Genomic DNA, 17,611 nt, shown 5'->3' on the forward strand with positions numbered 1-17,611 from the left:
TGTACTATGAAGTAGCTGTGAAGTATCCACTTATTCAACAGTGAGTGATAAAGCTTGAAAGATTTCAGCTGCATAAAAGATTGACAGGCTGTTATCTATATTGAGGTGTCTTTAGGTATTACCTATGGAGGCCCTTTCTAGCAAAGAGACATTTTGTTTTCAGAGAAAATCATATAGGGAATAAGAACACAGGATGAACTTAAAGGAAGGCTGTATAATTGGCATGGAATTTAAAAAAAAAAAAAAAAAAAAAAAAAAAAAAAGTAAATTTTTCAAGTTGATGTTGAAGAAAAATATATTTTGGGAGTATTTTGTTTGGCTACTTGTGTGGCGGAAAAGACCTGAAAACCATGTCCTCAAATACAAAACAGAAGAGAAATCAAAAATATTCTGGTGAAAACAAATAAACAAACCTGGAGTGTCTGTTTCAAATGAGGATACTGACTTAACAAAAATATGAGAATATGACTTGTCAGTCAGTGGGCACTCACCTAAAATTACACAGAGGAGTCATGCTTTGTATTAAGGAGTTGGGCTAACCAAATAGATAAATTCATTGTAACAGTAAGGAGTAAAGTTTCTGAACACTGCAAATCACTAAGTAGAAAACCCATGTTATTCAGTTTAAATTTTTAGCCACACGATGAGAATAAAATCTCTGGTGGACTAGGAAAGATCAGAAGATGAAACAATAAAGAGAATCGTATATTATTGATATGAACTGGTAGCATCTTATTGGGATGAGAGTTCAAACTTTGAAATACCAGAAGCTTTTTGAAAATTTTAGGGTACTCAAAGATTGACTTGCTTGACCTGTCTTGGAAAAACAACAAAAAAACCCAAAACAGAGTAAAAACAAAACAGAATTACGTAGATATACAGGAGTTTTAATTTTTGTTTGTAAATCATCTGCCAAAATTTCTTCCTTAAAAAAAAAAAGAAAAAGAAAAAAAAATCATATTAGGAAAGGAGCAGTTAAAAAAACTGAAGCATCAACCACAGAATCACTAGGCAACCTGTTCCAGTGCCTCACCACCCTCACTGTAAAAGCCTTTTTCCTTATATCTAACTTGAAACTATTTCTCCTTGCTCTGTCACCACAGATCCTGCTAAAGAGTCTGTATCCTTCTTTCCTGTAGCTCCCCCTTAGATAGTGAAAGGGGGGTCTGCAAGAGTACATTGCTGGCTCGTGCCCAGCTTCCCATTCACCAGTACTGCCAGGTCCTCTTCAGTAGGGCTGCCCTCAATCCTTTCATCCCCCAGCTTGTATTCGTAATGGGAGTTACCTCAACCCAAGTGCAAGACCTCTAGATTTGTTGAACCTCATGAGGTTCGCCTGGGCCCACTGCTCAAGCCTGTCTAGGTTCCTCTGGATGGCATCCCATCCTTCTAGTGTGTCAACTGCACCCACTGCTTGCTGTCATCAGCAAACTTGCTGAGGGTGCACTCAACCCCACTATCAATTTCATTGATGAAGATATTAAAGGGTATCTGTCCCAGCACTTACCCCTGGGGGGCACCATTCATCACTGATCTCCATCCAGACATTGAGCCATTGACCATCACTCTCTAGACTCAAACTTGCAGCCAGTTCTTCATCCATTTAACAGTCCGCTTATCAAATCCATATCTTAACAATTTGGAGAGAAGGATGTTGTGGGATACTGTGTCAAAGGCCTTACTGAAGCCCAGATAGATGACATCAATAGCTCTTCCCTTGTCCTCTGATGCAGTTACACCATCATAACAGGTCACTAGGTTGTTCAAGCAGTATTTACCCCTGGTGGAGCTATGCTGATTCTCCTGTATTACCTGCCTGTCTTCCATGTGCCTTAGCATAGCTTCCAGGGGGATCTGCTCCATAATCTTTCCCAGCACAGGGAGGATACTGACAGGTCAGTAGATCCTGTGGTGATCCTTTCTATCTTCTTAAAAATGGATGTGATGTTACCTTTTTTTCAGTCACCAGGGACTTCACCTGATTGCCACAACTTTTCATTACCACAGAATGACTTGATAACTACATCAGCTAATTCTCTCAGGACTCTGGGATGCGTGAATTTAACCACAACATGGTCATTGCAGCCCAGGCAGCCTCCAATCCTGATGTCACCAATCAGTTTGTTTACATTGGTGAGCAACAGGTCCAGTATTGCATCCCTCCTGGCAGGATCATCTATTACTTGACTCAGAAAGTTATCCACAATGCATTCCTGGAGTCTCCTGGGTTGCCTACATCTTGCTGTGCTACTTTTCCAGCAGGTGTCTGGATGGTTGGAGTCCCCCAGAAGAATGAGCACTTGCAATCACGATGCCTCTTGGAGCTGCAAGTAGAAGGTCTCTTCAATAGGCCCTGCTTGGTCAGGTGGCCTGTAGTAGACACCAGTCACAAGGCTCCCTTTGCTACTTTGGTTTCTAACTGTCACCCATATGTTTTTTACGTGCTCATGACTATTCTTTAGGGAACATTCTTCACGTTCTATTCCCTTTCTAGATTTAGATAGCAATCCCCCTCCTCTCCTTCCTTGTCTGTCCCTTCTGAACAGTTTGTAGCAGTTAATAGCCACACTCCAGCCATGGGAATCATCCCATCAGGTTTTGTTGATAGCAACCGTATCATGGTTTTCCAATAGTACAGTAGCTTTCGGCTCCTCCTGTTTGTTTCCCAAGCTATGTGCATTGGTGTAGAGGCACTTCAGCCGGGCAGCTGGTCTTATCGCTTCCTTACAGGATAACTCCTCAGTTCCTCTTAAGTATTTCCATTGATTTCTCTATTACCTTCTCCTACTGCCCCAGTAGTCACTGCCTCATCATCGTAAGATTTTGTATGTGCTGCAGTGTTGCCAGCATCTCTCAAGGCAGCAGCTCTTGAGAGCCAGCTGCAACAATGATTGTTTGTGGTTTTGGAGATTGCTCGATAACTTTAGGCATTTTACTCCTCTGAAGGGTCTCTCAGACTCAAAGAAATTAGATTGTCATGGAGTAAAAAAGAAACAACAGTTTAAAATGTAAATTTAGTTCATTCAAGTGGAGGAGGCAAAGGACCTGGATTAGTTGTGATAAGTAGTTGGAGTAAACTATGTGTAAATACACATGTGTGTGCATGCATGCACACTGAAGAAAAGTTCAGTGTGTTCTGCAGAGCTTGCCTTGGGGAACAGAGCAACAGAAGTAGATAGCTCTCTGAAGCAGAAACTATGTGAAAGATTCAAAAAAATCACATGACAGGAAGGAGGTTGACTAAAAGAAGCTGAATGTGTGAAAAGAAGTAGTTAACATGCAAATAAAAGGCTATTTAAATGAAAAGATTATATTGCTGAAGACTGACATGCACAGCAAGCAACGATGCTATGAAAAGACAGTATTGCTCTTTCTAGTTCCTTATAGGGTTTGTGGACAGTGTTACAATAAAAGATTGATGACCTATTTGTTTCCAGACAAGTGAGCCAGCTAATGAGTTCAAACTACACACAACAGAACAAACTGCACAACATCTTGCAAATTGGTATATTGTCTGAAATGCTCTTAAAACACTGTACATGGAAAGTCATAGAAAATAAATGAGTAGAACTGTGGACTTATTGTTGTGAACTTATTTCTCTGTTAGAAAAGTATCAGAAATACAAGAAAATAGCTGTAAAAGGTACAACTTTAATAGTGTCGTTGCAGTGAACATGTGCTCAGCAGAATGGTCTCTGAATGGAGATTACTGTTAAATAAACTAGAAGGAAAGAGGACAAGGGCATTTTTTGTCTAACAGATCAATGCTAGGTGACAGAAGATTTGAAAAAGAAACACGGACTAAAGCAGAGCCTTAGTCATGCAGTTTGCACTCAATTTCTGATTATCATAGCGACCAGCTAAGCTTCAGGGATTTCAGGGGTGAATATTTTACTGAATCTATGGGAGATGTTTATATCTGTAATAGAAACTTTCCACAAAAAGAAAAAAAAAAAAAAAGAATTTGTGATTTTTGTGTGTGTGTTTGTTTCTTTTTTTTTTCCTTTCACCCTCTTGGGAAAGGAGGCCATTGGTCAAGAAACATTAATTTGTTAATTATTACTTGGACAAAAAAAAAAGGCTGTGTACATATGACTTCAGAAACCAAGGCTATAGTGTTTCATCCTTAAGTATTAAATAATCCTTATTCATCCTTAGTATTAAATAATCCTTATTCATCCTTACTATTAAATATTAAATCTATTAACTTGGACTAGGAAAAAGTAAGTGTACCACTATATGGTCAGTAGGGTTTTTTCACTCTTCTGCTAATTATAAGTTTTTAAGGAGGAAAAAGTTGACATACATTTTTAAAGACCTGGAAAACAGATGTGGAACAATGTGTATCCTAATATGTGTGTGTGCTAAATGTGTAAAAGAATACAGCTTAATCTGGGGAGTACTGCAAGGATTATTGACAAAATATATTCTGCTCTTTTCTTTTTTTGATTTGTAACAGTGTGCTCTCTTTTATTTCAAAAGCAATATATAAAAACATTTCTATTTTCTCTGATGCAGAGAGGTAGATTTTTGTATTAAATATACTCTGTGCATTTAAAAAAAAATATATCTTCATTATTTTATTGGTATTTATGCAAAATGTCATCCTTGAGCACTGTAGTAAATAAAAGAGAATCGTAGGAACTGTTTTGATGAAATGATGGATTTATACAGGGAGTTTCTGATACGTAACACTTATGTAGACTATTTTATTTTTAAAATAAGAAAGGCTATCTGTGCTAGTATGCTTGCTCTCTCTGTACTACTATTTAAAGTAATTTGGAGTTTGCCTCTGAATTACTCAAATTCCATTTTAGCATTAAGTGCTTCAGGTGATAAGGCTTTCAGTATGCAACTGAGATGAAGTTTAAATACTCCTTCAAAAGTTTACTGCCTACTTTTATTAAAAGGAATTTGCTTGTGACTTCAACTATGTATTTAAGACTCTTTATACTTTACAATATCACTGTAGTGAGTTGTATCCAACCTGAATCAGTAAAAGGGTTAATTGTATGTAGCAAGGAGACATTCTTTGAGGGGAACTGAATATGAAATATTTATGTTTATGTAAGATTAATGCATTTATTAAAATTCAAAAAAATTTTTTTAAGGTAGGACTTGTTGCATATAAGATAGGAGAAATGTCTTTTAATGACTCAATCTGAAAAAATGAGCATTGATATTTGTAAGATAACATTACATACATTGTGATTGCATTCTTAGTGAGTAACATTATTCAGAGCAGCATGTTGAACTCATGCTTAGCAGGCTGCACCAGAGCAAATACGGAATAGTCCTTTTGAACTCAGCAAGATTAGATGGTGAGAGTTTGTTCATGTTGTTCATTGGGAAGAAAAAATAGATAAAGGACATGCCTTTTCAGCTGTATCCAAATAATCACAGGTGTACAGAGTACAAAATTTAAAAAGGAAGAAAATTTATTTAATTCGTGTTCTTGTGCATTTCTAAGTTATGTGCATTCTATGAAGAACTTTTTCAACAAGTTCTACGTTTGTGGCAAATTTTGTAACTCATTCACTCTTTTATAAAGATGATGATCATAGAATCATAAAATCATAGAATCACAGATGGTATGGCACAGTACTATTGATAATAATATTGTTAGTGTAGAAGAGAAAGACTACCTCAACCACTTAGACGATGACTTCTTTTTTTGGTTTCTTGACACATACTGAAAGATATGTAATTGCAAAAAGAGCCAGCAGAGAAGAAAATATAAATGATTGAAAACATCACTGATTTACTGAGACAGGTCACACTTCAGCATGCATGAAATTCTTTTTTTTCTTTGATGTCCATGGAAGAATAAACTTTGATTTGGTTTCTTACCAAGGCAGAAAAGATGAAAGAAACACATTTTCTGTTCAAATTTTTTTTATGTGTTGTAACAGCTACTTTGATTATTTAAAGTAGCTTTTAGGAGGTGAGTTCTCCCCAAAGTTTAGCCATCTGAACTTGTGAGCTGAGTGAGAAAAAGGCACCTGCAGCAAATCATTTTGCAATTGTAGCTACAACTTGCAGGATAGGATTTAAAGTCTACGAGTTCCCACTTGCTCTACTCTTTAATTAATATAAGTAGATGACATAATAAGTGACCCTTGTGTTCATAGGTTCTTACAGTTAAATCTTTCAGTAAATAATTGGTTAATGAGTTTCTCTTTTGTGTATGAGATTCTCTGAACAATAAAGTACCTTAAAATTCAATGAAATAATTCAATTTATTGATTAAGGACTTCTGTTATGTTTGTTGATTTATGTGTCTGTCTGAAAAATGATTTTACTGTCATTCTTTTAGGAGAATGTGGAGCAAGGTCCTAGAAATCCAGTTAGATTTTTGATAATTTTTAATACAGTACTGTATAAAAATCACAGGAAGTGACACAAAATAAAACTAATGGATGTTTAGAGTAGTTGGTCTTTGCTCAGGTATTAAGTAACTTCAAAGCATTTGAACTGCTGCTTTCCAAGGCTGGCAATTTGTCAATGTAGCTCATCCAGATATAAGTATTTTACTGCATTGATGGTTTTATTTTATTCTAGCTTTGAAAATGTAGTAATACTTTTGAAACCATCTACTGGACAGAATCCCTTAGAAGGGACACAGCTTAGTTTCGTGAAGATGTGTTTACTAAATATTTGTAGTGGACCAGTAATCATCAAACAAGGCTATTAAGATAAAATGGAAAGGTTACAGAATCCAGGATGCCTGTTTTCTTCTGATTTGTATTATGATTTGAAGTAATAGACCTCTGTTATAGTTAAGCAGGGGTTGATTTGCAAATCTCAAAGGCTAAATTCCCATTCCTAGGATTAGATTATTGTGAAAGTTGGATTTTAGGGAAAACTTAAGGTTTTCTTCTGAAAATTTACAATTCACGATTAAAATTCATCATAGACATAAAGACACTTGAACAGATTATTTGGAGGACCACCGCAGTTGTACATGGAAGCATTTTGCTGTGATGTTTTCTCTGTTTGATTATGTAATAATAACTATATAACAGTTGTCCAAAGACTGATGGAATGGTAAAGAATAGAAAAAAAAAAATCATACGAAACAATTGGGATAAGATCCTAAACTGGAATGTAAAAGTTGCTGTGGTGGATATTTTCCTTTATTAAACAATTTCTGATAGCTGTGATTAAAAAATAGATACACGTTACATTTTTTTTTAGGGTAAGCACACATAAAATTAGATTTCTGATGAGACTTTGGTTGTGTTTTGTACGGTTTTTAATTATGTTACACTTTCAGGAATGGGATTGTATTTATCTTCTCAATTTTATGTACGCATTTTTGGTCCTAATCCCATGAAAGGCTGCAGGTAGGTACATCATTGTATTTAGTCACAATTCTACCAACTGGATTTCAAGTTGCGCTCACTTGACTTTTATGTAATTTTAGGAGTTTGCAATGATTTGTCTGGTCAATTAACTTCGTGTGATGGGTCACTTATTTTCCAGTTGCAGTCATTTAGTTCATGTTATGGCACTAAAGCTGCCACTACATACTGTTTTTTCCTTTTCTTTTCAGTGGTATATGATAAGCATCGTGCACATCTATAATCGCTGGAGAAACAGTGAAATAAGGTGTTATGTGAATGGTCAGCTGGTATCCTATGGTGACATGGCGTGGCACGTTAATACGAATGATGTAAGATTTTGTTTTTTCTTTTCTTACAGCATTCAGTAGATCAAACTGTTCAAAGTAAATGCAAAAAGAAAAAGTACTGTATTTTCTCTAGATCTTTGAAATTTTTCTATTTTTTAAAGTTTATGCTTTAACCTATCTTCCTTAGTTATGTATTTCATAAATTTAATACCGTTGCTTTTCTTTAGAATATCATGATATCATGGATTTTTTTTTTTTAGCTGTATTCTTCCTGACTGTTTTAAGGAAATCTGTGGAGATTTTGTTGGAGCGACTGGTATAGAGAATATTTTTAATATATGATATTGTATAGACGATACTGATAACAACAGATTAATATTTCTTTTTTTTTTTCATGAGAAGTTTTTCTGGAGCTACATATTTAAGAGAGATAGATTAAAGAAAACACTTAAGAAAAACAGGTTCATTCAGCCAAATGGTTATGCATGCTGCCAAGCACTGATTTTTGTATCACATTAAATTCTCTGGTTTTCCAAGAGGTGATATTTGGTAATGGTTAAAAGATTTCTATGTTATATTTGTTGTTTGTTCTTAAGTATTTTTTCGTATATTGCAGTAGGACTGAATAGCCTGGACTGTGGTCAGAGTCCTATTGTTTCAAGCACTGTATAAACATTGTAAGAGATCATTTCTTTTATGGAGAGTTTACAAGATACATAAAGATTAAAAAAAAAAATAAAATGTAAAAGCCAGAAAACAGTGGCATGAAGAAGTGTCAGGAGACTTACTGTACTAAGCAAAGGCTGATATCTTATATCTTTATCCCTTCAACAAGCATATTTTGCCTCTCTTATTGTTTGACTTGGAAGAGTTCACAGGCAGTTGATTGAGATTAAAAATGCTGTGCTAAATTTAAAGGAATTAGTATTTAATTAATGTTGTTAGCAAGAACAAATTAAGTGCTACAAAATTGCCATTTTGTATTTCATACTTTATTCATTTGTATGGATAATAAGGGAGATTAGCAATTAAAAGATATGTAGAGACATACAGTTGCATAGCATTAATCACCTCTGTGCAAAGACACAGTCATCTTCTATCTGTCCTTCTACTTCAGGCAGAAACCATTCATTTGTACCTGGAGAAGACTGCATGTACACCTAAATGTTAACTGGACTGATTTCAAGTTATCCTAACAGTACATTATAACAGGAAATGCATTAGATTTCATATTTTAAAAAATATAGATTATTTTAATGAAATCTATTTATGTTTCAAAAAACTTTTTAGTCCAATTTTTTATCTTCTACCATGAAAGAGACGAGGATACACACCTAATGATGCGGGAGAAAGGTAGTTTTTCTGGCCCAAAGATTTGAATGAGAGAGGCAGACAAAACGATTATCTCTCGTGCTTTGCTTTCAAGTTAAACTCGTGGTAGATTTTCAAAGACGTATGATTCATCAGCTCACTACGCATTGCTATTTCTTGTTTATCATATGAATCTTGGCTGTTCTGAGTGCGTTTATAGGAAGCACGTTAGTATGTAGGGAAATTAACTGTTTGCCTTTGCTAAATTGTAGAAGTAAAGTTGGGTTTGGTAGGAAGGGTTTAAATATTGTATGTTAATTAAAGCAGATGGGCTCTGCTTGTCACGGCTTCTGATCATCATTCTTTATGTTCTTGGTAGAATTTCTACTTGCAAGAAAAGGCATTGAGGTTTTTTTCAGAGCATGGGTTCTCCTTGGTAATGTAAACATGTATGTTGAGTGAGAATGTGGTGATTCAAAAGTCAGCTGAGGTGTTGGGGGATCTGTACTGAGTTATTAGCTTGAAAATTATATGTAAATTAAATGTAAAACGCTGTCTGTTGTACAGTTGAAGATAACAAGAAAAAGAACAAGAAAATAGTCTAGACATAGGCACAAATATATATATGTATATTTAAATTATAAATTACAAATTTGGTGTCATCAAACTGAGGCAAATTCCTCAAAAAAAAATTAAAGTAAAAAATGGCTATCTGCTCAGGATGAGTTGAAACTTTCCAACAACAAATGCACAAGTATCAGTAATGTCTTTAAGTCTAAGCAGGACATTCATGAACTAAATGAAAATTTTTAAGACTTTCAGCATTTACCAGTCATCAGAGTGGTCTCAGCCTATCATCAACACTGTGCATCTTAGACGTGAACTTTTGTTGCAAGTTGGGTTTGTTTTTTGTTTTTGTTTTTTTTTTTGTAAAAAAAAAAAAATTATCAAAATTATTGAAAGAAATTACAAGTTCCAAAGGAAAAAAAAAAAAAAGATACTGGTCAGAAGGGAGGATAAATCAAAGATGAAATCCTGGATACCTCTTACTTCACCTCATTGCAAAGCTGAAGTCAGAAGAATTTAAAGTCACACCAAATCATTATAGGATGAGGTCATAGAACAAGACTGTGCACCAGGGCAAACTAGAAGAATCATATTTCTTCCTTTCTGCTACAGACTTTTAGCTATTATAGCACAATAATAAAAGAATACTATATTCTGCTATTCTGATTTTCTCTGTTGTATGTCAAATAGTTAATAAATATAAAGAAAACCTAGCAGGTAGATATAGAAGCAATGTATTAATGACCCATAAAACAATTAAGGGCTAGGTAATCAAAATGAAATTGTTCACTACGGTTATTTAGGTACTGAAATACTAAGTGACTAATTTATTTTCCTCGTTACAGTCTTCTTTTATTTTTGTCTGTACATGAATATTATTTCATTGTACAGTTTGTATAATTAAAGCTCATTAACATTGCCTCTTCTAATGCAGAGTTATGACAAATGTTTTCTTGGCTCTTCGGAGACTGCTGATGCTAACAGAGTGTTCTGTGGCCAACTTGGAGCTGTATATGTATTCACAGAAGCCCTCAACCCAGCACAGATTTTTGCAATACATCAGTTAGGACCTGGTTATAAGGTAACAATGGATCTTAAAAATAGTTTTGCAAAACTGGAAACAAAAAATAATTGATAGAAATAACTGATAAATATAGATGGAAGCTATGTGTGAATGTAGGTATTTCTCTTTGGATTGTGTAGAGCTGTGTGATTTTTCTTCAAAATATAAATATTTCATCAAATTTTCTAACTACTCTTAATTTCTATCTGATTTTTGAATGATGCAAGTAATTTCTTTAAGGAATGATGAAACATGATTGTATGTCAATTTTATTCATTTGGGTCATAATCAAATTGGCCTAATTTTATGTGTTGTGTATTGAATTCCCGGGGAACCACTTTCCTCTTCTTTCCTATTTTGTGTTTAAAACCTGAATTAAAGCAGATTAGCATTCAACAAACCATAACAATCCAATTCTATTCAAATGCACAATTCTGCTGAAGTAAGCTTTTCACTCATGTTTTGCTAGGGAAATTTAGGAGACAGTTTGGACAGATTCATGGTGTGCATCAACTTCAATCTCTAGTATGAAAAAAGTCTTAGTTATTACTTGAAATGACTATGTATAGTGTTATTTCATCAAGGAAAATAAAGCAGATGTTCTTCAGAAGCATGTGGGAATTGTTTGCCCATTGAAGAGGTCTTGAAAATGAATGATCAGGTCTAACTCCATCTAAAGACTATTGGATTTGTGCCACCAATTATTCACTAATTTTATTTTTGCTGATTTGTGTTATTTGTGGTACCATTTGAACTATATTCAAAGTATATAGCATCAACATTAAGCAATACAAAATTGTATTAATCAATACAAAAATCAAAATTTAGATAACATCAATATTAATTTATGATCCCGCAAATGTTTGCTATAAATTTTTTGACAACAGCTAGCAAATGGCTGTGAAAATTGAAAACATCTTTTTTGGTACATACGTTGTGTGGAAAGCCAAACATATGTTAAGGCTACTTGAAGATGAGTCAGTCCTTTGTGTGTAGTTTGTGTTTTTAACTGCTGTGAAACCAAACTGTTCAGTTGAGAGATGTTTGTCACCTGTGCAAACAAGCAATACTTTATTCCAGTGTTAATACTCTATTTTGTTTGAAGAAAGATTTCTCCTTTTTTTTTCATACAAAAAAAATAATATAACCTTATACTTCTTAATAATAATCGTAATAAATCCTTGTGAATAAATTAAAATCCTGGATTTGCAAGAGCATACTGAAGTGATGATACAGCAATAATGGTTTCATAATAATAATGGTACAAGAAGTGAAAAATATTACGTGACATTCATGAGGGGTTCCAGAAGGCATGCATGTTTTCATACTAGACATCATTTTCAGTACTTATTGCACTATCCTCACTACACTATTGACAAATTACCTTCCTTCATTCATAGGCTTCCCTTAAACTAAATTTCTTCACTGCAGCTTCTTACTGATTTTTTTTTAAATGTCAATTAAATGTAATTAAGTGTAATTCAATTCTTCAGGGATGTTTTTCCTTCGTATGTTATTCAGTTTAGACTGTTCTCAGTAGAGTTAATGCCTGTTTCCTGTGTACTGTGCCTTTCTTCCTTGTCTAGACAACTAGGAGCTTTACTAATCCACCTTTACTAAGCTTTTACTAATCATGGTTAAACATTCATTAAGGCTTTGGTTCCCATTTGCAGAAGCCTCTTAGAGGTTAGTAAAAAATGCGTAGCTATTGTTTTAAAGTATAGCTATGAAGTTATTCAGTGTGTACAATGAGTTTTTATACATTTTATCTATAAATTTCACTTGTAGTCAGATACTGTCAAAAAGTGTTTTCCGTTGCTCCTTTACAGCTACATCTGTAATGATCACTTCTCACTTCTGGCTCACCTACAGAGCCTTGTACATATTTCAGCTTCAGCTTCAGTTACACTGAGTCTTGGACACTGCTGATGAGTTAAACTGTGATCTTCTGCTGTTGCTTCCTCATAATTTATTATGCTTTTATTTGAGATTTTGTTCTGGAATATATGAAAAGAATATAGTAAAATGAAAAATTTATGCTGGAAAAATGAAATTCTTAAATGATTATAGAGATAATTCTACATCTAAAAAAAAGTTCACAGTTGGTTTCCAGTAGATTGAAGCAATTTATTTTCTAATGTTAAGATACACAAGAATGATAATTGAGAATGTTTACTTTTGTAGTTAAATTCAACTGCTGTGATTCTAAAATAAACATGTGCCTTATGCTATACTTCTGTTTACATAGACAGTTTCAGCTGCCTAACTGCTCAAAAGTGTAATTTCCATCTTGACAATTTTCATTAGTGATTGTAGATTTAAAAATTCCAGAAATGTGAATGCGGTCTGAATGAATTAATAGATTCTTATACAGTTCATGGTCTAGCAATAAATTCTAATGCCACTTGTGGTCTGACACCACAAGTCTGAACATCGAAGACTTACCGTAGTAACTGCATGTAGAAATGATAAATAATCAAATTTATAACAGGGAGAGAGAGGAGAACACACCAACAATACTGCTATGTTATTTGCCTCTTTCCTGTTAAAGCTTCTCACATTCAACCACCAGCGGCATTCCATTGTATCATTCCCAGGTTTCATCTATATAAAAGCATGCTTAGTGTGTGTTGTGCAGTTATTAAACAGGACTTTCACCCTCCAAATCGTTTTCACATGCTGGAGGTTGCCAAAAGGATCTGAATGCATCATCTCCCTGCTCACACTGTGCTATTTCTGTTACCTAGCATTGTTCCCAGGCAGCAAAGAAGAGTGTGATGCTTATCTCAGTGGAACTCTGAGGGGCTTGTCATCGCAGAATAGAGGGGCAAGGAAAATAATGTGGTATTAAGAGCTGCATCTGATAGCAGAATTTGGTACTGTTTGTAAAGGGAATTTCCAGCAATTTTCCTAATAGCCCTGTGAAGTTTGTAACACTCCTATTAGCCCTCCCACATACATTTCAACATGAGGTATCAGATTACTTTGTGTCTTGTTGCATCTGAGTTTGCTTTTCATCAGTGCTGCAGTATCAATCATTTTGTCGTCTGTAAAGGCTGGAGTAAAAAATGCATTAATGCATGCACGTATAAACACACACCAACTAGTCTTTAAAATTCAAATTCACTTCACCTAGTTATGTAGTGCAAGGTCATATTTTATTTTTGATTATATATATTTTTATATATGCACACATATGAGCTTGATAAAGGAGGTACAAAGGAATATGTATACATGTATTTGCTATTCAGCACGTTAAAACAAAGGGTCTTTTTTCTTATTTATGCCACTATGTTGATTCTACTAGATCTCAAAGTTTCATTTCTTCAGTGACAGGTAATTAACTACTTGTAATTAAGCCTTATACATTTGCCAGCCTCTACTATCCTCCTGTGGATGCACTTCTGCTAGTCCCCAGCACTGTATGCATATACTGAACTTATTTTTTTTTTATGTTTCTATGTAAGTTAAACCTAGTGATAAGGGAGCATTTTGTCTGAATTAATAACTCCTCTTTCCATCATATTATAATATTCTTGTGAGTAGAACATAATAGTTTCTAACTTACGATCACTTAGTTCAACTTTTATGGCAGGAAGTCCCTTTAAGTCTTTTTTTACCCCCAAAATAGGTATTGCATTGATTCATAGCTATTTGGGCATGTCTTTGCAACAATGGTATCTGATAAACTATTGAGATATAGTAAACCCTGAAAATTAGGAAATAGAATAATGCTCAAATTTGTTTTAAAAACTCATTTTATTTTAATTTAGAAAGTTGCAAAAGTTCACAGTAAAGTAATGATACACATTTTTGATGAAACGCTTTAACATACTTGGAATGACAGGAAATTCTGTGTAAAACTAAAATATTTGGAAGTTTTAGCTCTGATAGGGCTTAAAGACATGAAAAAAAAAATTCTTAGTGAGGATAATTTTCTTGTGATAAAACACCAAAATACAATTCATGTAGAAAGCAGATATTGTCTGAAATCAGTGAAATCACTGAACTGATTTGTCTCTGCAGTAAGTGTGCAAAAATATGTATGTGTAGCTAAATATTCTCTTAGGGGAGAAAGACATCATCACCTTCATTGGGACAAGCTGATAATCTGTAGCAGTGATGAGTGAAATAGAGATGGCCATTTGAACAGGAAGCCAACTCTCAAGCTGTTAAGCATAAGACTCACTGTGACTGTTCCTGCTTCAGTGAATACAGTGGCAAGATAGAGAACCACAGTTATGAATTAAAACATTTGAAACCGAGTGCTGTATCTGGCAGTATTTACTACAGACTGGTTGAGATCAGATACTTCAGACTGAATGCAGTCATATATATAAAAACATATATAATCAGTCAGCAGTTGGTGAACATTTCTGGTTCAGTTTCTTCCAAAAGGAACTCTCTTTTATTCTGAACAGGTTTGAAATATTCAGAAAGCACTAAGTGGGGTCACTGAGAGTTCCCACACAAAACTGATTCCTGACCCAAATACAAATTGAAGAACACAGAATGGTCGAAGTTGGCAATGACCCATGGAGGTTACCTGGCCCAATCCTGCTCCAGCAGGGACTCTAGCAGAGTGCCACATCCAGGCAGCTCTGGGAGATCCCCAAGGAGGAGCCCCAGTGCCTCTGGGCAGCCGTTGTCAGTGCTCCATCACCAACACAGTACAGAAGTGCTCCTGGTGTTCAGAGGGAATCTCCTGTGCTCCAGTTTGTGTCTGTGGGCCTGGCACTGGACACCACTGAGCACAGTATGGTTTTGTCTGTTTGCACTCTTTGTTCAGATATTTATGAACATTGATGAGATCTCCTGAGCCTCTCAATCTCATACAAGAGGTGCTCCACTTTCTTGATCATCTTTGTGGCCTGTTGTTGGATTCTCACCATATGACCATGTTTCTTGTGTACTGGGAAGTCCAGAAACGGACACAGTGCTCCAGATGCAGCCTCGCCAGTTCTGTATTTGGACAATGCATCACCTCCCTCCAGTTGCTGCCAGCACTAATCCTAACAGACTCAAAAATAATGTTAACTAACTTTGCCAAATTGTAGAATAAACCACTTACTTCCTATTCCTTTATTCCTGTTTGCTATTCTGATTTCCTTCTCAGTTTTAGTGTCTGTGTCTCATTCATTTTCAGTGCAGCTTTGCTGCCTCCCTTCCATTCAACATCACTATGCGTGGGGCACAGCTGACTGACATATCTGCTCCAAGGGTTCTCAATCAGATGCAGTCAGATGTCCAGTTGATTCAGCCTACATATTTCTTATGACCCACATACAAATGGCTGCTTGTCACAAGACCTTAAATTGCCATGTGTCAGTCACTTGAGCAGACATTCTTTCCAATCTTTTGGTCATAAGCAAGAGAATTTATTCAGTGTTTGCAGAAGCCTTGAGAACTCTGCAAAAGCTAGATGGGTTTTGTGGTTTTACATAGCTGATCAGAATCTGCAATATTTTTGAAAGGAGCAGCTGATAGTCTATAAATTGCCTATTTTAATTATCCCATCCTAGATAACAACATCCCTGCTGATTACATGTTTTACAGTTTCATGATATATTTTCTTACTGTGTTGGGGACAGTAGGAAGAGAGAAATTTGTGGGATGAAATAGATGAAAACAACGGTATTTTTGACATGGACCAATATATAGATGGCCATATGCAGTGCAGATAAACAAAGTGTTTCATAATTACCATCAGCTACATATATCTAAAAAAAAAACAAAAAGAAAAAAAAAAACAAAAAAATTTTCGAAAAAGAAATTGAATTTCTTATTGCAGTATCGAAATACTGTATTGCATATTACAGTGATGAAAACGGTGATCATTTCTAATGAATTTATTTTCATCGGCACAGTGTGTTACTACTGGTTATTTTTTGCTGCTGTCAGATGATGTTACATGTAGGTGTGTGCCAAGTAAATCTGTCAACACTTTTCAGAAAGAAAGAAATCTATCTTCTTGTTCTTGATTGATTTCTCAAAGTTACCATAAAACGTAGTTTTAGATCAGATATGGATCATTATACATTTAAGAATAAGAGAGATTTTCATTCTTCCTTTAAGTTTGAAAACCACTAGTTTGAAACATGGCATTTAGAATTTTGTTTTTTATTTAATTTCAGCATTCTGTTTATATATAATCTACACTGTCATTGAAGCACGGGATTTATGCTATTTTAAAAATAGCCATTGCCTTAAAATGGAATAGGATTCAGTCTTCCTTTTACTTTTTAAAGCTTCTTATATTTTCTTTTTTTTTTTTTTTTTTTTTTTTTTTTTTCAGAGCACATTCAAATTTAAATCTGAGAGCGACATTCATCTGGCTGAGCACCATAAACAAGTGCTATATGATGGGAAACTTGCAAGTAGCATTGCTTTTACTTATAATGCCAAGGCTACTGATGCTCAGTTATGCCTTGAATCCTCACCGAAAGAAAATCCTTCGATTTTTGTACACTCCCCTCATGCTCTTATGCTTCAGGTTTGTGTCTTTTATTTCATTTTTAATCATCAAAATTATTTTAATTGAACCAGTACCGATACATAAACCATAGTTTAACTGACTTCTGACTATTAATTTTGCTCACGTATACAAATTTCAAAGTTAGACATCAAAACTTACCACTTCATCCAGGTTATAACTTGTATCCTTTAAAGCACCTATTTACCTTCTTTTATGTTTCATGTTCTTTGCCTCTTTCTGTCACTGTGGAGAACAGGTTACTGTTGTGTTACTATGACTCTTGAGCTTAATGTAATGTTTGTATGTTAATTTTCTGGGGAGGAAAAACTGATAAAAATAATTGTATCTTTCAAATTTTCTCTGTTGCATACCTTATGTTACTAAATTCATGTTCTGTGATAACTGATAGCTCAACATCATTTGAATGAAGAGAGTATTTGTATGCTATTGTACAAGGAGAACATAATTTTATGTTATTTCAGTTCTTAATATACACATCATGTGAACTGTTCTTTTTTCACTTTTTTTCATCAAGAAATATATACTTCCTGCCATAAGCCAG

General features: G+C 34.8%; 1 protein-coding gene across 3 annotated transcripts in view; it reads left to right on the top strand.

Annotated features, from left to right (window-relative positions):
• NBEA (neurobeachin) overlaps positions 1-17,611 on the top strand; it is a gene marked incomplete at both ends in the record, with an annotated part of 460,977 nt that overhangs the window by 88,981 nt on the left and 354,385 nt on the right. For all 3 annotated transcript variants that reach the window (XM_079549697.1, XM_079549699.1, XM_079549698.1), the window contains 3 exons: positions 7,556-7,675; positions 10,446-10,592; positions 16,870-17,067. In XM_079549697.1, the coding sequence (XP_079405823.1) occupies positions 7,556-7,675; positions 10,446-10,592; positions 16,870-17,067 (465 nt within the window). The remainder of the gene's footprint in view (positions 1-7,555; positions 7,676-10,445; positions 10,593-16,869; positions 17,068-17,611) is intronic.

The sequence above is a fragment of the Tetrao urogallus genome (genome assembly GCF_951394365.1).
Source record: "Tetrao urogallus genome assembly, chromosome: 1".
Taxonomy (NCBI): domain Eukaryota; kingdom Metazoa; phylum Chordata; class Aves; order Galliformes; family Phasianidae; genus Tetrao; species Tetrao urogallus.